The sequence below is a fragment of the Arabidopsis lyrata genome, assembly GCF_000004255.2.
Source record: "Arabidopsis lyrata subsp. lyrata unplaced genomic scaffold ARALYscaffold_8, whole genome shotgun sequence".
In the NCBI taxonomy this organism is placed as follows: Eukaryota; Viridiplantae; Streptophyta; class Magnoliopsida; order Brassicales; family Brassicaceae; genus Arabidopsis; species Arabidopsis lyrata.
The window spans coordinates 20,160,173-20,179,331 of record NW_003302548.1 but is presented as its reverse complement, the minus strand read 5'-3'; the positions used below and the strand labels follow the sequence as shown (position 1 = coordinate 20,179,331).

Genomic DNA, 19,159 nt, shown 5'->3' with positions numbered 1-19,159 from the left:
CAACTTTTTGCCAAAAGAGAACAAAATTGAACATAAAAAGGAACAGAAGTTCGTAAACAAGAAGAGTAAATAATTCGGTCAAAATACGAATTCAAGGAAGACATTTAGTTTAATAACACAAAAGGCTTTGTAATTGTGCTCATATTTTAATAAGACAATAGAAGCAACGCTACTCAGAGATCCAAGGAACAAAATTTGATGAACAACACTCAAGTACTGTTACTATATTTTTAACTCTTTTCAATCTTCAAAATCTTCATCCATGTCTTCCCCATCTTCTTCACTACCCTCTTCACCTTCTTCCTCACTATCTTCTTCTTCTTCTTCTTCTTCTTCAGCACCTTCTTCATCCTGTTTCTTCTTTAACTTTTCTTTCTTTCCATCCACATTTTCTGAAACAAAACCGAAATCAGATGTTTTGTCCTGTAATAGACGTGATATAAACCACAATGTAAGGAAATAAGGATTAACATTTTACCATATTCACTGAATATGATTCCTCCTGTACACAATCCTTCCTCCACTTTAACGAGTTGCATAGTCATTCTTGGTCCAATTTCTTGCAGCTTCACAGCGCTCTTGGTGGACCCTTTGTTAACTCGGCCTAGATCAGATGATAGTGTCACGGTTGCCGCTTCTTCATCTCCTTCGCTCTCTGATCCATAACCAGCCCTGGAAAAGAGGGACACAACAAAAAAGAAAGAAGAAATGTCACATTAATCCATCCACATCGATACAGAGGGGTAAATAACAAACAGACTGAACCAAATGTAGATCCTTACTTGGTGACAAAATCACTAACATCCTGCAGATTCCTAAGATCGGGAACCTGATGATTTTGCACAAACTTTCTGATCCTACGAGATACTCCAACAGGCTGAAGTCTTATAGAATAATGCCGGAAATCAATGAGCTTTGTATCTTTGTTGTAGTTCAAGAGTACTAATCTCTGGCAGGTGGAGAGCTTGACCTGATATATTTCACCATCAGAAGAACAAAATCAAATTGCTGAAACAAGTTACAATAAAAAAACACAGTATATAATCAGTTCTAGGCAATAAACTTACAGTGTTAATATCAATAGCTGGGAATATGTTCTGAAACATAATCGTTGCTAGTTTCAGATGCAACTCCTGAGAACCGAATCCAGAAAGAACAATCTAAACCAAGAGAAAATTAACACACTCAGGTGTTAGCAAAACCAACAAATTACAAAACCATATACGGTGTAAGAGAGAAGTGAGATTAATTACCAAAGGAGGACTCTTGAAAAGATCTTGGGGACATCTAGGTCGAAGCTGAGACTGAGCTATATCTGATGCTAGGGAATACTGATGAATTTTAAAGGTAAGAGTCGGGCCCTGCGGAGTTCTTGCTACTCTTAGAGACAGTGAAGACGCTGTTTTCGAAAGCATAAGGAAATGTGTAACACCCATTGGACCTGATACATTCAAAAAGTCCCTCAAAGTGTTCCGCTTCTTCTCCTGCAAAGAAGATGATGAACAAAATGGAACAACTAGCATTAGAAATAATCAAAATCACAACCCTCGAAACATAACACACTTTTCAATAGTACAACTTATCAAACAATGAAACTAACTATAACTGAATAAGAGCTTTTAAAACAGACCTTAAGACTGAGAGCAGTGTAGGGAAGCATGAGCTTCCTCAAATCCATCTGAAGTTGTTTAACAGGGCCAGGAAGTTTCATTCTCGAAAACACAAAACTCTTGGGAATCTTATCCCCAGTGACATGACTAACATCCTCTTGATTTTTCTTTGGAATAGGCTTCACAATGACCCTACTCTTCTTATTCTATATCAATCACAAGTGTTGTTAAAACCAGTAAATTACATATTACTGAAAAACAAAAGAGATAACATGATTTCGTAGAGAAACTTACGTTTTTGAAACGACCCATTTATGCTTATCTCACCAAACAGCTACAGATTCTGAAAAGAAGAAAAATTTGGATTGGTGAATACAAAGACGAAACATTTATGTATTTGAGGAATCGTAACAGAGAATGAGCTCTAAATTAGGGTTTTTACAGCATAAGGTTTCTCTTAAAAACCCTTGAGAGAGAATCGTAACAGAGAATGAGCTCTAAATTAGGGTTTTTACAGATATACACCAAAAACCATGGATGATTCAAGAAGAGAGAGTGGTACACTCGAATTAGAGATTATTACCAAAAACCCTAATTTCGCCGGCCGGAGTTATAGAGCCTGCGGTAGTAGGAGATGACGGCTGTTTTTTGTAAAGACAGATGGAAAAGCCCTATATACTCAAAACCGGTTATCTCTGAAATCCGGTTCATACGAGTCCGGTTTAGTAATTTGATCTTTTTCCAAAAAGAACTTATTCAATTATTATTTAATTATTTTTATTTTTTATATTCGTCTTCCCGACAAGGCTGCTTAGGATTTTTTTTGGCATAGAACAAATACACTTCTTTTGCTATCGTTTGAGCATCAAAATTTCTCCGGGGAGATTTGTTTGGTAATAAATTTCTTCTTGAATGTTGATAATTTCTTTGATCAATAATCTCTTACCTATGTGCAAATTTCTTCGTGTTTGCTCCAATTCAATTTTTATGTATTATCACCAGAAATCGTTACTTCTCTAAAGTTCCATTCAATGTTTATTCTAATCTAAAGATTTTTCACTTTTTGTACGATTTTAGAGATCTCAAATTGTTTATTTTCATGTTGTGATTCTGGGTTTGTCTTATTTCGCGCTTTTATGATTCTTCTTCGGCGATGAACTCAAGAATTCTGATAGACGTGATTGTTTTTTTTTTCTTTGTTATGTGGAGAGAATTGAAGAACACTAATTTGATTCATAAGAAAGACAACATTTTTTAGATTTTGCGTTTGGTTGATTTTGAGTAATCTCTTGGAAATTAAAGGATGAAACTTTGACCTAAGATCAATGATCTATAAATGGTTGATTAAGAAAGTTTCAGTTTTTTTTTTTCTTGTTTTGGGAAATTTTCTTAACGGTGAATTTGATTTCTTGTTCTTCAGATTCATCATCGTATATACTCTTGCACAAAGAAGATGCTCAAGGTCCCTGAACACCAAGTTGCTGGTCACATTGCTAGTGATGGGAAGCTAGGTCCACTCGTAGATGACCAAGGCCGATTCTTCAAGCCACTTCAGGGAGATTCTCGTGGCGAACATGAGGCTAAGTTCTATGAGTCTTTCACATCGAACAAGAAGGTTCCATATCACATCCGTAGATACTTCCCGGTGTGTCACGGCACTCAGCTAGTTGAAGCATCTGATGGATCTGGCAAGCTTCCTCATCTTGTTCTTGATGATGTTGTTTCTGTGTACTCAAATCCGTCGGTAATGGATGTTAAGATTGGATCTAGGACATGGTACCTGGATGTATCCGAAGAATACTTCAAGAAATGTATTAAGAAAGATAGACAGACCACCACGGTTTCGTTGGGGTTCAGGGTTTCGGGTTTTAAGATTTTTGACCACCAAGAATCAAGTTTCTGGAGAGCTGAGAAGAAGCTTGTTCTTGGGTACAATGCAGATGGCGCTAGATTGGCTCTGCGGAAGTTTGTGTCATCGAACTCGCCCGCTGACTCTAACTTGACTCCAAACTGTGCTTTTGCATCAGAGGTTTATGGCGGTTCTAATGGGATCTTAGCGCAGTTGTTGGAGCTTAAAGATTGGTTCGAAATCCAAACGCTTTACCATTTCAATTCTTGCTCAATTCTGATGATTTACGAGAATGAATCGATCTTGATGAAAGAAGGAGATGATGCACCGGAGGCACGTGCAGAAGTAAAGCTGGTGGATTTCGCGCATGTTCTTGACGGAAACGGTGTCATCGACCATAATTTCTTGGGTGGACTCTGCTCTTTCATAAAGTTCATCAAAGATATTCTTCAGAGCGTAGACAAGCGCGATGAAACCGATACTTCCCTACTTGAGAACGGGCGCTAGAGAAACGTCGTTCTTCCCGGCTCCATTTCAAATAATCTCCAAGTTTTTCCTTAGTTGGATTAATTGGTTTTGGACATAAACGTTTGTCCCTTTCAATTGTATAATTTCGTTAACCAAACCATTGTACTTTCTCATTAGAGGAAAATATAGAAAGTTTCATGGAATTAAGCTAAAGCCAGTTAAGCTTCTTTTTGGTTTCCTGTTATAGCAAAGCAAAATTGCGTTCTCAGGTAAACAAAATAGAATTAGAGCTTGAAGAAGTAATAATGTCAACATCAATAAGTTGGAAAATCAGTGAAAAATATTACTTAGAAGCGATTTTCATCTTAGAGCATAATCTTACTCAAAAGGCCACTAAGTAGTGTACTCAACTCTAAGCCACATCGCCTAGAAACAGAGTTTTTCTTTGTGGTTTTCCTTTAATTTCTATTTATATCTGATTAATTACAAGTTAAGTACTCTTCATCACAATTCACTACGATGAATTTCTTCGTCGTGATCGTGTTTTATGCAAACTTCTTATATGTCTCTGCGGATTCGGACAATATGCAGGACACATGTCCGACTGCTCCGGGAGAACAGAGCATTTTCTTCATCAACGGCTATCCTTGCAAGAACCCGACCCAGATTAACGCTCAGGATTTCAAGTCCACCAAACTTACAGTAGCTGGAGACACAGACAATTATCTCCAGTCGAGCGTCACATTGCTCACTGCATCAGGGTTTCCAGGTCTCAACACTCTTGGCCTCTCCGTCTCAAGGACTGATCTTGAAAGGGACGGATCTGTGCCGTTCCATTCGCATCCGAGGTCATCCGAGCTTCTCTTTGTGGTCAAAGGAGTCGTGTTTGCTGGATTTGTGGATACTAACAACAAGATTTTTCAAACAGTTCTGCGAAAAGGCGATGTTTTTGTCTTCCCCAAAGGATTGCTTCATTTCTGCTTGAGCGGTGGTTTCGAACGAGCCACCGCTTTCTCGTTCTACAATAGCCAAAATCCTGGAGTCGTGAATATTGGAGGAGTTTTTGGGATCGATCAAGAGCATATAAAGAACATGACGAGGTCTTTAGTTACTGGCTCTGGCTCTAGAGTCACCAACGGTGATGAGCTTTAGAGTGTTTCTCTTACTCATCTCATTGCTGTTATTAAATAGAAGAAATGTGTTTAAGATCCAACAGTACCGGATCATTGGTCCGACCTGTCGGATTGGTACATGTTTCAAAACATTGATTAGAAGTCTATTGCAGTTAACGTGTCTCTGAAGGCATTAAATTTGTCCATAAAAAGACCTAACTTGAATAATAATATAACAACAGTGATTCCCTATGTAGGGTGAATCATTAAGACAAAGAGTTGAAGGCTTGAGCAGTTGTAGCAACCTTGAAGAAGACGTCTTCCAGGGTTGTGTCTGCGAGTCCCCAAGCGAAAACTGTGAATTTTCTTTTGGCCTTCTCCACCATCAAAAACACATCTGCAATCATGACTTCTTGCTTAGGGATCTCGAATTTCTGTGTTCCCGCTAAATGATATACTCTCTTGGCGTTTGGTGAAATGTGTCGAACCATTCTCTCTACTTTCTCCTCGTGTTCAATTGAGCTCGTCATCGTGAAGACATATGATCCCCCATACCTTCCCTTTAACTCTTTCGGATTTCCTACACATTGCAAGCCTCCGTCTACAAAAATCCCCAATCGGTCGCAAAGAAACTCTGCTTCTTCCATCGAGTGAGCTGAAAACGTGAGGGACAAGCTTCTCTAGGTTAAAATATCCATCACTTTCTTATTGCCTTAAAAACTCTTTTGAACAAAATGAGTCTTAACTAAGAGTAATAGGTTCAGTTTCATGGTATCTATCAGATTCACATGTAGAAGAGTGAGTAATGAGAAAGAGATTGAAAGATACTTGTGAGGATTATGGCTGTGTTTTGTTTTGCACGCTGGATCACGGTCCATAAATTCTTTCTTGAGGCTGGATCAAGTCCTGTGCTCGGCTCATCCATGTAAACCACCTTTTAACAAATCAGACACATGGATTCGTTAATAAATTTGAGTTGTTGCTTACAAAATCACATAGCAAAGAGACCCGGAGGTGTACCTTTGGGTTCCCGATAAGCGAAATGGCTACACTAAGCCGCCTTTTCATACCTCCGCTGTATTTTCCAGCAGGTTTGTCGGCAACTCCTCCATCGAAAAGGCTGACGCTTTTGAGAGACTCTTCCACAGCCTTAAAAAATGTATCATATCCAATTAACACAGTCTTATATATGGAGTAGTAACACATGTAAATAAATTACCAAGTGAAAATCTTACTTGTGTTAGAGCAGAGCCCTTGATATTCTTAAGCCTCCCATAAAAGAGAAGATGTTCCCTTCCCGTTAGCGTCTCCCAGAGCAAGCTGAAACCAAGAGAATGACATCAAAAAACAAAACAAATCCATCAGTTGTTCCTTATTTGTATGATAAAGGAATAAAATGCAAAACTTGTTAAGAGTGTTAATTACTCATGCTGCGGGCATACGCCCATGCTCGTGTATACTTTGTTCATATCCTTGCATATGTCCAAACCTTGAACCAACGCAGTTCCAGATGTCGGTTTCAGTAGCCCAGTCATCTAGCGCAGCAGAACAATGTTACAAAATTTGACACTCTGAAACGTTATGTAGTGTAAAAACAGTGGTTTTGCGAAACTCACCATATTGATGAAAGAGGTTTTTCCGGCACCATTAGGTCCAAGCATGCCAAAGCATTCCCCTGAAGGAACGTCAAGGTATAACCCTCTTACTGCTAGTTTTGGCGGGTTACCATCGCTACCGGGGTACACCTTCTTCAGGTTGTCACACACAATCGCATGCCCTGTGCTCCCTTCTTTCCTCAGTTGCTCAACTTTTTCTCTCTGGTTGTTTTCATTTATTATCAGAACTACTTGAAGTTGGAGAAACACGGAAAGAAATAAGATTTGTTTTTTTTTCATACCTCCTGAGTGACATCTGTTTTTTCCATGTCAATGAGAATGTTGTCAGAGGTTTGCTTCTGCACACTAGGACTTGGTAGGGAAGATGATTTTTTGAAATGGTTCTTCAAGAAAACGAAAGGACTTTTCCCGGATGAAGAAACTAGATCGATAGAGTAGGCCACAATAAGAATCACAAACCACTCCACAGACATAAGGTAGAACAGTTTATCCATTCCGCTTTCCTTGAGATCTTTCCACTTCATCCCGCTTCCACGGAAGGCATATTGCGAGAACTCATACAATCCGCGGAATAAGGAAAAGCCGGGATACATCTCCAAAGCAAGAATCCCTTTTTCTGTTAACGTCGATATATACTAGTTACTAAGTGGTCACATAAACAAGTGTAATTGTTCTTCCAGGTATTGATTTTGTTAACTTACCGGGGAATGAGGGAGAATCAAGCAGTTCTCCAAAAAGAAAGCTGCCCAAGAGCCCACTTGCAAACACCAATGTGTAAGCAACAACTACAATTATAAGCCAAAAAAAAACCATGAAGCCTTTGAAATTTCACTGGGGTATTTAAAATTTAACATATTCTAGAGATGATTCAAGAAATGTGATGTTAGTACCTGTTGCAGTCTTAACCTTGAGAATATGAAGAAGCTAAAAAGGCGAAGGAGATTTGCAGATTTACGAAGATAAAATAGAAAACGAACTGGATGCTGTAGTCATTGAGCCGGAAGTACCTGAGTCCTATCACTGACCCGAAGATCACCAAAGAAATGACATAAAACATAGATAGAGAAAGAAAATAGGCATAGGAAATCATCCAATATGGACCATCGCCTAGCCCGTGCATTTTCATTATAATTCTTAGACGCTCTTGTTTCTCATACACCAATGATGTCAAGATCACCTGCAAAATTATATACACACAAATTAACACATAATTGGGGTGGATACTTTGTTCAGTTTAGTACTTGTAATGGCCTTAAGTAATCAATTGTACGAAAAAGAACTTACGGGGAATAGAAGAAGAACAACCCAAGTGAAAAAGAGCGGGCCAAGCAAGGAAGCGATATCAAGATGGTATTTAGTTTGGTGTTTAGGAACTTCTTTGACAAACTCGAATAATATCCTTGTCCTGGGGCCTTTCAGAAACTTAAGATAAGCATTTGATACCTGCATTTTGCACGGTGTGAACATTGGACCGGTTCAATAAAAAGAAACATGTAAAAGAGCATGCATACATTACAAATTCAACAAAGAGGATGCCTTGAGAGTAGTATTATTTCATACCAGATTGAGCAAGCGAGGAACTCGAACCAAAGGTGCCCTTGAAGGGTCGTCAATGTATGTTGAGTTATACCAGATGGTCACATCAAAGTTGTTTCTATCCGTATTCAAGAGATCATATGCTAAGACAACAAAATAACATCAACGGTAAGAGATCATAGCTTGATACTTATCATATATATATAGAAGAAAATTAAATAAACCTGCAGCAATCTCATTTGTCATCCGCTCAGGATTTCCCTTCCAACTACTCTTGAAAAGCTCATCATTGACCTCTACAGAGTTATTTCGCCAGAGAGACAACCCTTTAACACAGTTCACCACTGAGGTAATATAGACACAACCACTAAGTTAATCATCAAAGTGAAGACAACCACATTTCTCACTGTCTAAAACTTTGAACATCAAGAAGTATGAAAAACACCTGTATGAATTTTTCCGAATGAGAGTGGCCATGTAGAGTTTGGATTGCACTGAGATTGGATACTGTAGATGGGAATATCAGACTCAATCCCCGGATCTGCATAATTGTTTGTGCCTGGTGCTAGTGTTGAACCCTGAAGTCACATGACCCTCTAGTAAAAAATCTAAGACATAGAGATTAATGTTTGCACTTTGTTGATGGAAAGTAAATATCAAAACGTACCAAGACATTATAGGCTAAACTAGACAAGAGGTCAGAGGAATTCACAGCAAACGAACCACCAAACATATTCCCAGATAAAGCTGTAGAAACACTTAACTGATAAGTTACATAGCAATTCAACAACACAAAAAAATAAAGTAAATGTATCAAAGAAGCATATACCTTGACCAAGGGAATGGTTATTCCCAGTTACAAGTATAGTAACAGGACAAGTTCCTGTTTTTCTACACGACTTGTCAGGAAGGTCTTCGTATGAAAAGAAACCACCACTGACAGCACGAGATTCAGGTTCTGGAATCTGTAACAGTGGAGGCAACAATGGAGGGTTTGGGATGGGACAATCACCACTAGAAAAATCATCTTGACTTGCGCAGTTAGTCAAATCAGAGGCCTTATTCACCACAGCATCAAGCAAAAGTTGAATCCCTAGAAGAAGTAAGCAAAGGAGTAGTGGAACCAGGACGAGTCTAACATTCGTCCATATGTGTCTCCTCTGCACCCAAAAATGACATATAATCGAGTCTAAGAGATTCTAACCATGTTTTCCAATAACGATCGTATCATATTTTTCAACTATTCACATGTACAACACACACACATACCTGGTAGGTTAAGTTCTTTCTAAGTAACGCATTTGCCTGCGCCCAGAAACTGGCTTCTTGACTAGGATCCGCCATTGATGAAGAAGAAAGAAGCTTCGTTAGTCTTAAATTTTTTCTTCTGTTTTTCTTACTGACACCGCTTTTTAATATTCTCTACTAATTTTTTTTAGGGTGATTAAAAATCAGCCCTTTAATTTTTTTTTAATTTATCAAATCATATTTGATAATAATCCAATAAAACCCTCTTAACATATTTGTATTAAGATTTGGTTGTATACAGTGTAACAACAATCTGGATACATCATTTTACCAAAAAAAAAAAATTGATACATCACCCTTTGTAATGATGGATTGGATACAGATTGTCTTCCCAAAAAAATATCAACAAGTCAATAAATACTAATTGGAAACATTTCAAATTTAATATGTAGAAACGGAAATATAAAGAAATGTTAAAAGAGTATTTACAAATATAGAAAACGCGTTTCCATTAACTGATTAAAATCATAGACAAAATAGGAAAAAAAACTTTTTAAGAATTCTGAACTTTGAAACCTTTTTTTTTAAGAGTAATAAACAAAATTACTTTATTATTATTTTTTTTCTTTATAATAAATGAGAGTTTCATAGGCGTTTCCTAAGTAAATTTATGTAAAACCTACTAGATTAAAGATAAACGTTATATTTATTTCAAAATAATAATAATAAAAATCCTCTAATCTTCTTCTTCATCCTCTGATCATGACTCTGCGAGAAGGCTTGCCGCTTTTTCATCAGCAATTCACAGCTTTGTTCAAGAAGAATCTACTGCTTTCATGGCGAAACAAGACAGCCACGTGTCTTCATCTCTTCTCTTCGTTCTTCTTCATCCTCCTCATCTTCTCTATCGAGGAATCTACCAAAGCGAGCGAGTTAACCTCGACTACGCACAGAAATGTCACAGATCCTAAAGCATTAGTCTCTCTTCCAATTCCGCCATGTGAGGATAAGTTTTTCGTGAGACTTCCATGTTTTGACTTCGTGTGGAGTGGGAACCAGAGCCGTCGTGTGACTGACATTGTCTCTGCAATTATGGCTAACAATCCAGGACGACCAATTCCGAGCAATAAGGTTAGAGTTTTTTTGGCATGATTATGTCTCTTCATTTTCATGGGAAGTACAAAAATCCTAAGTATTTATGTTTCTTGTGTGGTTTGGTCTCCTTCAGGTTCAATCATTTAAAAAGCCTGAGGAAGTAGATGCATGGTTTATGTCACATCCATTGCAAGTACCAGGAGCTTTGCATTTTGTGGAAAAGAATGCTACAGTGATAAGCTATGGAATTCAAACAAACTCTTCATCGGAGAAAAAACGTGGTCGGCGTGAAGATCCTACGTTTAAGTTCCTTGTTCCTCTTCAAATCGCTGCAGAGCGCGAAATAGCAAGGTCTTTAATTGGAGGTATATACCATATTCTTGAATCTTTGTGTTAGGAAGATTTTGTAGCAGTGTGTAAGTTTATATGTGGCTGCTTGCTTCTTATAACATGGAATAAGTCCTCTTTATTCATTTTCAGATCCAAAGTTTAGTTGGGGTTTTGGATTTAAGGAATTTGCGCGTCCGGGGATTGGTGGTGTAGTAACCACTTCTGCATTTTATCTTATGGGACCAGTGTTCTTTCTTGCTTTCTCCATGTTTGGTTTTGTTCTCCAACTCGGTTCTGTGGTTACCGAGAAAGAGCTAAAACTTCGCGAGGTTTTATAATAATCTCTGTTCTTTCTTCAGGTAGCTGATGGGGTTTTGTTACCATTGTGTGTATTGGATCATTATTTTTCTTTCTTTGTTGTTCAACAGGCAATGACAACGATGGGTGTTTATGATTCTGCATATTGGTTGTCATGGCTCTTATGGGAAGGAATCCTTACCTTTGTCTCCTCACTCTTCTTGGTCCTCTTTGGAATGATGTTCCAGTTTGATTTTTTCTTGAAGAACAGTTTTGTTCTTGTCTTCCTACTTTTCTTTCTTTTTCAGTTTAATATGGTAAAAATCTTCATTTTCTAAGTCTATACTCTGCTTTCTTCTAAGATATTTGTGTATAATCATTTAAGTTATCTATTTACTTGTGTTGCTAGATTGGCCTAGCATTCGCGCTATCCTCTATCATTAGCAAATCATCTTCGGCAACAACTGTTGGTTTCCTTGTGTTTCTGGTTGGTTTTATAACACAGGTTTGGCCTCTCTTGCTAACATAGTAGCTGAAATTTTGGTTCTTCATATCTTGGACTCTTACTAATTCTAGTTCTAACTGCAGATTGTAACAGCTACTGGATTCCCTTATTCGAGCTCATATTCGATTGGTAGCCGTGTGATTTGGTCACTCTTTCCACCGAATACCTTTTCTGCGGGTCTGCAGCTGCTTCTTGAGGCGACATCATCTCCCGGAGATTCTGGAATTAGTTGGAGTGAAAGAGCAATATGTGCAGGGGGCGAGAGCACTTGCATTATTACAACTGTATGTCAACCTTTAATTCCTGAGATAGATTTGATCTAATAGTTGTGTATCATTCTCTGACCAAAATGTCTTTATTGGCAGAATAAAATCTACATATGGCTCGTGGGAACGTTCTTTTTCTGGTTTGTATTGGCTCTCTACTTTGACAACATCATCCCCAATGCATCCGGTGTGAGAAAATCGATCTTCTACTTTCTAAAACCTAGTTATTGGACTGGCAAAGAAGGCAACAAAGTGGAAGGTATTTTTCTCTATTGCAATAATAAAACTTATGAGTGTTTTGAAAAACGTAAGGAAAACATGTTTCTAAACTTTTACAGAAGGGAGCATTTGTAGCTGTATTGGTTCAGTTCCACATGTAGAGCATATTACACCAGAGGACGAAGATGTGCTTGAAGAGGAGATTTTAGTTAAACAACAAGCAATGGATGGAATAGTTGATCCTAACATTGCAGTTCAGATACATGGTCTTGCAAAGACATATCCTGGGACTACAAAGCTTGGATGCTGCAAATGCACCAAAACTTCGCCTTTTCATGCTGTAAAGGTATGTTATTTTCCGATAAGAAAACAACGAAAATCTTTCCGGTAATGTATGGTTTTTGCCAAAGCTGTTCCTAGCTCATGTAACCTGAGATAAATGTGTGACATTCATGGAAAATTTTCAGGGTTTGTGGCTGAATATTGCCAAAGATCAGTTGTTTTGTCTTCTTGGACCCAATGGCGCTGGGAAAACAACTACGATTAGTTGTTTGACTGGCATAAATCCAGTCACTGGTGGGGATGGTAAGAAAATCTTTTTGTTTCAGTCTGAATGAAGCAAGATTTTGGAAAAATTAACTATTCTAATAGGATCCATTTTGATTGACTAAAACAGCAATAATTTACGGAAATTCCATAAGAAGCTCTGTTGGTATGTCCAACATTCGTAAAATGATAGGAGTTTGTCCTCAGGTAGTGTCAATTAATTTATTACTTCATTGCCCTCATCACACAAAACAATCTTCTATAATTAGTATGCTTAAAATGGTTTTTGTCTTTTTCACTCTTTTGTTTACAGTTTGATATTCTTTGGGATGCTTTGTCTAGTGAAGAGCACCTCCACCTCTTTGCTAGCATCAAAGGGTTACCACCAGCATCGATCAAATCGGTACATCACCCGAGTAACATAAAATTTACTTCATTCATGTGTTTTACAAATATCTGATTCAAACTTTTGGCTAAGCATATCTCTCTTTAAATTTGTTTGTTCCGTTATATAGATTGCAGTCAAGTTACTGGCAGATGTAAAGCTAATAGAAGCGGCGAAAATTAGAGCAGGAAGTTACAGTGGTGGAATGAAACGTCGACTAAGCGTTGCAATAGCACTCATTGGTGATCCCAAGCTGGTTTTTCTAGATGAACCGGTACGTAATTTGCAACATTCCTCTGTAAAAAGTGAGTTTATATAGAGAGACATCAATTTTTTTTATATCTTAGTTATGCTTTTGTGGATTGTAGACAACGGGTATGGACCCTATCACGAGAAGACATGTGTGGGACATTATACAAGAATCAAAGAAAGGTCGTGCAATCATACTAACGACGCATTCTATGGAAGAAGCTGATATTTTAGGTGACCGAATAGGGATCATGGCTAAAGGCAGGCTCCGCTGCATTGGAACCTCAATCAGGTTAAAATCTCGCTTTGGAACGGGTTTTATTACTACGGTTAGCTTCCCCGAAAACAAAAAAGACAGTGCTAGAAGTACTTCACCCGAGCCATTGAAAAGATTCTTTAAGGAGGTATGTATGTATGTACACTCAAGTTTTTTAGTAGCATTGTTTAGTTAGTAAATAATCTAGTGCCTCTGAGCCTTGAACTAACTTTTGCAGCATCTAAAAGTTGAGCCAACAGAAGAAAGCAAAGCTTTCATGACTTTTGTTATCCCACACGACAAAGAGCAACTTTTGACGGTAACCATCTACAAAAGCTTTGATTATATATCTTTTAGATCTTCTTCATCTGATGAATGAATGAGGTATTTTTCCATAACTAACGAGAATAGGGGTTTTTCGCGGAGCTACAAGATAGAGAATCTGAATTTGGCATCTCAGACATTCAGCTCGGTCTTGCCACTCTTGAAGAAGTGTTTTTGAACATAGCTAGACGTGCTGAACTAGAAAGCGCAACTGTTGAAGGAACCATGGTCACTCTCGAGTTAGAATCAGGCATCGCAGTCGAGGTAAATCTACAACGTCCATCAAAATAATCAGTTTCACTGCAGTATTGAGAATTAATTAATAAAGCTATAGTTAATGGACACAAACTAATTAACCTCAATGTTCAGATACCTGTGGGAGCAAGATTTGTAGGTATCCCTGGAACAGAAAACGCAGAGAATCCAAGAGGAATAATGGTGGAAGTGTATTGGCAACAAGACGGGTCAGGATCGATGTGCATCTCTGGACACTCGCCGGAGATGCGGATACCAGAGAATGTCTCAGTGATATATGAACCATCATCACAAGTATTAGGACATGGGCAGCGACGAGTTCGGGGTATTGTGATTGATTATGAATCTAACAATTAACATTCCCTTCTTGGGCAGTTTGGGATCTACATATGTTCTATTTGGTTTACGCTGGAGTTTAAAAACAGTTATGGAGACAATTAGAAAGTTATGTTGTCAAATTTTCACAGTGAGAAAAATTGTTCTGTTTACACTCTTTCAGCAACAGTAACGAGAATAGTAAAAAACAGAATCCTAATTAGGTTAAAATAATGTTTGAGATGGAGAACAAAGTATATATGTACAAGTTGCTTGAGATATTTGAACACAGGTTGGTTGGTAAGTTTACGTGTGTTTCAAGACACATAAATATTGATCCAAAAACTAGCGTGTAAGAAAAGAAACTGAAGATCAACATATGTGGATGTTAATATTTTTCACTTGTGTTACGTAAGGCTGTTCAATAATAGATGTATATAGAGGTAAAGCTTCTGTTTAACGAGTTAAGATTTGTAATATTTTTATAAATATGATTAGTTTATTAGTTTATAATATAGCCAAAAATGTTCTACAGCTCGCTGCTGTTTAACAAAGCAGGGCTGTCTCCATATTGAAAATAATTATTTACATCTTTCTTTACTTTGGAGGCTTTAGAGCTCGCTGCCGTCGTCTATCAGAACAGGGCCGGTTCTATAGTTACCTTTCCCATTTCCGACATTGTTTTCATAATCAATTCCAAAAGGTGCTAGATCAATAGGTTTTCCTTTATTCCCAGAGGCCGTCTTCACGAATAGACCGATAGCTCTAGCCCATTTCACCATAGAACTGATCAGATCTCTTCTCTGTTCAAAAGTTATCTCCTTGGAACCGCTCTTCTTCATCTCAACCAAAACTTTTCCCATTGACAACATACCATCAAGCATCCTCCACGAATCCACCTATATATGGCCAAAAAATAAACGAAACAATCTTAATTTATTTTCATTTTAAATAAAAAATAAACCATATAAATGTTAATGTCTAGTTAGCACTTACTGATGTTCCGCCTTTAGTACCATCCAATAAAATCATAGCCCTGAAGAGCTTCTCAGATTTCACTGACATGTCGTCTTTTGATTCGGGTGATACCAACTTGAAGCAGGCCATGTAGTCCTCCAGCTTTACAAAGAAATCCTGGAACTCTGGTGTCGCAGGACACTTACTCTCTAGGCTACCCAAGAAGTCCGACATACCATTGTAAGCGAAAGGCTCAATGTCTTTGCCCATTTTGGGGGCATTCTTCAAGTAATGGGGTAATGAGAACGTTCCTTGTTTTTCATACATAGCTCTTTTTGAAAAAGGGGATTCTACATGGTTGTCATAGTCGATCCCAAAAGATGCCAGATCAATAGATTGTCCTTTATCTTCAGAGGCCGCCTTCACGAATAGACCGATAGCTCTAGCCCATTTCACCATAGAACTGATCAGATCTCTTCTCTGTTCAAAAGTTATCTCCTTCGAACCGCTCTTCTTCATCTCAACCAAACCTTTACCCATTGACAACAAGCCATCCACCAGCTTCCACGAATCCTCCTATTGCCAAAAAAAAAAAACACAATCCTTTTTCACTTGAAAATGTGACAAACATACCAATATATATATGAATGTTAAACGTCAAACTAAAAACTTACTGATGTTCCGCCGTTACTACTGTTGAAAGCAGACATAGCCTTGAACAGCTTTTCAGATTTTACTGACATCTCGAACAGGTTGTCTTTTGACCCGGGTGATGCCGAATTGAAGGAGGCCATGTAATCCTTCAACTTTTCAAAGAAATCCTTGAACTCTGCGGTTTTAGGACACATACCCTCCAGTTCACCCAAGAAGTCCGATATACCTTTGTTTGCGAAAGCCTCATAGTCTTTGCCCACTTTGGGGAAATTTTTCAAGTAAAGGGGTAATGAGAACGTCCCTTGTGTTTCATAAACAGTGCTTAATGTGACAAGCAACGTTAGACATACCGCTAACGAAATTTTTCCCATTTTTTTTCTTTTTTATTCTTAAAGAGGTACAGGGAAACGACACAGGTGAAAATATTTTTTTATAAATTTTTAATAGTGTCTTGCTTTCTATGGTAACTGGATTTATATAGATGCTTAAAAAGTTTTAAATTGACTATCAAAATGAATAAGAAGAAAATAGTTGATAAATTTAAGGTCGTTAATTAATTAAGAAATGGTAAACGAGATTCGAAGAAATCTCTCTGGATATTCGCTTTTCTCTGGATATATTTTTAGATAGGATAAATTTAGTTAGGAAAAAAAAAAAAAATTTAGTTAGGACATAAATTAGAACATATTGAAATACACCACCTTACAATATTAATGAACCATCTATCTACAGCCTACAGGTCAAAAAAAAAACGATTTTCTTTTGATTTAATCCTCTCGACCCTATAAGGCTTGTGATGTTTTGATGGTTTTCAGTAGTTGATTCACGTCTCTTATTTTAAGACAGGGCCATGATGGTTTCACATATGCATGGCTTCAACAATACATCAAAATATGAATCTGGATGACACCCACATGATTACTGATATCCCTGCAATATCCGATCCTGCAACAGTCCATTCTTCTGTAAACGTAAATATTGAATACTAACTACGTAGAGTGATAAAAATAAGTATAACAACAAATTTTATTTTTGTATGCGGATTGGCTTTGGCTGATAGGAAATGTTTCAAACAGAAGGAAGAAGGGTGACTTATCAATAAGATATCTTCTCATTATATATTATCCCATATAACAATTAAAAAAGAAAAAGATTATAACCAAAGAGATACAAAAAAAAAAAAAAAAAAAAAGAAAAAAACAAAAGGAAGAAGAAGATAAAACGCATTACAACGCACATTATTTATTGTTTACTTGCTCATATCATAGCAAGCTATATATTGATTACAGAAACGACCATATGTTTTCTATGGAAAAAAACATACTCCTTTAACCATTGCATGAACGAGCGGTTGGTGAGGAAATAGTATGAACCAACAATGGTCCTGCAATCCTTCGAGTGCTTCGCAGCAAGCACGTTTTAGATGGCTAAAATCCCAGTGAAGTATACCACCAATGGCATCACTGCACCCTCGGACTTGCTTAATTGAGTTTAAGCAATCTACTAGAAATAGTTCTGTTTCTGCCTTCACACACGAAATATAAACTAGTGTAATGCAAAAGAACATCATTACAACAGCGGCAACTTTTTTGTTCAAACCTATCATTTTGTTTTCTTACGAAATATAGAAATAAAAAGCAAAGATGGTTGTGTTTACATAGGATGTCAATGTTGATTTATATAGAAGAAATTTTAGGAAAGCTCAAAGAAACTTTGGTTGGTAAAACACCAAACTTACCATTCACCCATCTTTAAATGTCTTACGAATTACAAACATTACACAAAACATGTTAAATTCATTTTCAAACCAAACTAATTCAAGTATTCATGTATATATTTTATACAGCATACTAGCAACATTTGCAATAATTTTTTGAGAGGAAAAACAAAAACAATATTAAGTATTGTACGTCTCCATTTTCAAGTTTATTATGATAATATAAAAATTTAAATGTGGCTAAACATAAAGTGTCCCGTAATTTAAAATCGTGTTTGTCGGCGTTATCATCAACAATGTTAACTCTCATCTGAAGCTTGTCATGAACCGTTGGATCTATTCTCTCTCCAAAATATCCAATGGTTGAGAATTTAGAAGTTAACCAAGGTTGGGTTATATGTCTTCATGTGGTAAAGGTAAAGTGGTATTAATTTTTTTGGAACAGTGAAAAAACACAAAAAAGTACCTACTCCTTCCCATGTGCTTAATATGCTCAAACAATCTCACTAAGTACCCCAACATGCCAGGAACCCTTTATAAAATATGTCAAGTCTGTCTTCTATTACAGTTTACTTTTCATTTTTGTGTCTTCGTCACAAATCACACACCAATTAGCTTCTTTCCCTTTCAAAAACAAGTTTTAGTCCAAGATTAAAGTGACTTAAACTTTTTTTTTTTTTTTTTTTATCAAAAATGAAAAATGCAACAAAAATTTAAGTTTAGAGAGGACTCATAAAAGTACAAGTTCGTTCTTAATCATTTTGTTAAATTTTTCCCTAAACCTTATTTTTGTGGTATTTTTGGTTTATTAGGTTTTAATGGTGGTAGCTTTATAAGAATTGTCCATCTAATTATCATTTCTATTGTTTATTAGTTTCCATGAGTTTTCTGAAACAATGATTTCCATTAGCCAAAATCTCTGCGCAGAAAATTTAGAAGTTTGATATCATCCAACATACAAATAACCCCCTTATTATCTTAATCTTTAAACCAACAACTAGACTAGAGTTTGCATCTTCCTGTAAGATTCTAACAAAAATTTGGTAGTTTAAAAAGATCATAGATGAATAGTTGGGAATGATAATAAAGTGTAATAGGTGCCCCGTTATAAGAAAATATTTAGGTTCTTAAGTAATGAATGATATACGCGAGAGTCAACTAATAGAGAACCAGTACTAGACGCGAGAGTATAAAAAGAATTCAGCATAAGAATTTTTTTTTAAAAAAGGAACCGACAGTTTACTAAGACTTTAAAGTTTAAACATGGCATATCCATCCTTTTTTTTTTTCCTTTTTTACGAACAACTTTAAACCTTCATCTTGTAATGTTTTAATGAAAAGTAAAAACAT

General features: G+C 36.9%; 6 protein-coding genes across 8 annotated transcripts; 3 read left to right on the top strand and 3 right to left on the bottom strand.

Annotated features, from left to right (window-relative positions):
* Nucleotides 1-49: 49 nt before the first annotated feature.
* Nucleotides 50-2,272, bottom strand: LOC9302528 (peter Pan-like protein). 2 transcript variants are annotated; one of them, XM_021016108.1, is made up of 8 exons: nucleotides 2,194-2,272; nucleotides 1,905-1,953; nucleotides 1,631-1,816; nucleotides 1,254-1,484; nucleotides 1,068-1,160; nucleotides 783-970; nucleotides 479-672; nucleotides 50-392 (listed from the first exon to the last, which is right to left on the bottom strand). In XM_021016108.1, the coding sequence occupies exons 2-8, from the start codon at nucleotides 1,920-1,922 to the stop codon at nucleotides 241-243; spliced, it is 1,062 nt and encodes a 353-aa protein (XP_020871767.1). In that variant the 5' UTR covers nucleotides 1,923-1,953; nucleotides 2,194-2,272; the 3' UTR covers nucleotides 50-240. The 2 variants fall into 2 exon arrangements, with proteins under 2 accessions (XP_020871767.1, XP_020871768.1); XM_021016109.1 differs by lacking the exon at nucleotides 2,194-2,272 and adding an exon at nucleotides 2,053-2,178.
* Nucleotides 2,273-2,427: 155 nt separating this feature from the next.
* LOC9302527 (inositol polyphosphate multikinase beta) lies at nucleotides 2,428-4,140 on the top strand. Of its 2 annotated transcripts, none has more exons than XM_021014414.1 (2): nucleotides 2,428-2,503; nucleotides 3,031-4,140. In XM_021014414.1, exon 2 carries the CDS (start codon nucleotides 3,064-3,066, stop codon nucleotides 3,964-3,966), a length of 903 nt encoding a protein of 300 aa, XP_020870073.1. In that variant the 5' UTR covers nucleotides 2,428-2,503; nucleotides 3,031-3,063; the 3' UTR covers nucleotides 3,967-4,140. The 2 variants fall into 2 exon arrangements, with proteins under 2 accessions (XP_020870073.1, XP_020870066.1); XM_021014407.1 differs by lacking the exon at nucleotides 2,428-2,503 and adding an exon at nucleotides 2,526-2,787.
* Nucleotides 4,141-4,215: 75 nt separating this feature from the next.
* On the top strand, nucleotides 4,216-5,232 carry LOC9300830 (germin-like protein subfamily 3 member 4). Its single transcript, XM_002866406.2, has one exon. The coding sequence runs from the start codon at nucleotides 4,447-4,449 to the stop codon at nucleotides 5,077-5,079; it is 633 nt and encodes a 210-aa protein (XP_002866452.1). The 5' UTR covers nucleotides 4,216-4,446; the 3' UTR covers nucleotides 5,080-5,232.
* Nucleotides 5,233-5,244: 12 nt separating this feature from the next.
* Nucleotides 5,245-9,569, bottom strand: LOC9302526 (ABC transporter A family member 10). Its single transcript, XM_021014399.1, is given in 17 exon segments — nucleotides 5,245-5,694; nucleotides 5,868-5,973; nucleotides 6,060-6,188; nucleotides 6,275-6,359; nucleotides 6,465-6,574; nucleotides 6,656-6,856; nucleotides 6,937-7,271; nucleotides 7,357-7,440; nucleotides 7,546-7,571; nucleotides 7,573-7,832; nucleotides 7,940-8,098; nucleotides 8,216-8,334; nucleotides 8,416-8,535; nucleotides 8,637-8,769; nucleotides 8,859-8,938; nucleotides 9,021-9,351; nucleotides 9,461-9,569. Coding segments are annotated over 17 exon segments (2,742 nt in total). The 5' UTR covers nucleotides 9,536-9,569; the 3' UTR covers nucleotides 5,245-5,305.
* Nucleotides 9,570-10,112: 543 nt separating this feature from the next.
* On the top strand, nucleotides 10,113-14,768 carry LOC9300829 (ABC transporter A family member 9). The gene is made up of 16 exons (XM_002866405.2): nucleotides 10,113-10,570; nucleotides 10,668-10,899; nucleotides 11,015-11,193; nucleotides 11,293-11,478; nucleotides 11,571-11,666; nucleotides 11,750-11,950; nucleotides 12,032-12,191; nucleotides 12,271-12,497; nucleotides 12,619-12,736; nucleotides 12,828-12,904; nucleotides 13,011-13,100; nucleotides 13,213-13,356; nucleotides 13,451-13,735; nucleotides 13,826-13,906; nucleotides 13,999-14,175; nucleotides 14,281-14,768. Exons 1-16 carry the CDS (start codon nucleotides 10,202-10,204, stop codon nucleotides 14,521-14,523), a joined length of 2,865 nt encoding a protein of 954 aa, XP_002866451.1. The 5' UTR covers nucleotides 10,113-10,201; the 3' UTR covers nucleotides 14,524-14,768.
* Nucleotides 14,769-14,951: 183 nt separating this feature from the next.
* Nucleotides 14,952-16,550, bottom strand: LOC9300828. The gene is made up of 3 exons (XM_002864706.2): nucleotides 16,113-16,550; nucleotides 15,478-16,014; nucleotides 14,952-15,380 (listed from the first exon to the last, which is right to left on the bottom strand). The coding sequence occupies exons 1-3, from the start codon at nucleotides 16,461-16,463 to the stop codon at nucleotides 15,093-15,095; spliced, it is 1,176 nt and encodes a 391-aa protein (XP_002864752.1). The 5' UTR covers nucleotides 16,464-16,550; the 3' UTR covers nucleotides 14,952-15,092.
* Between the last annotated feature and the right edge of the window lie 2,609 nt (nucleotides 16,551-19,159).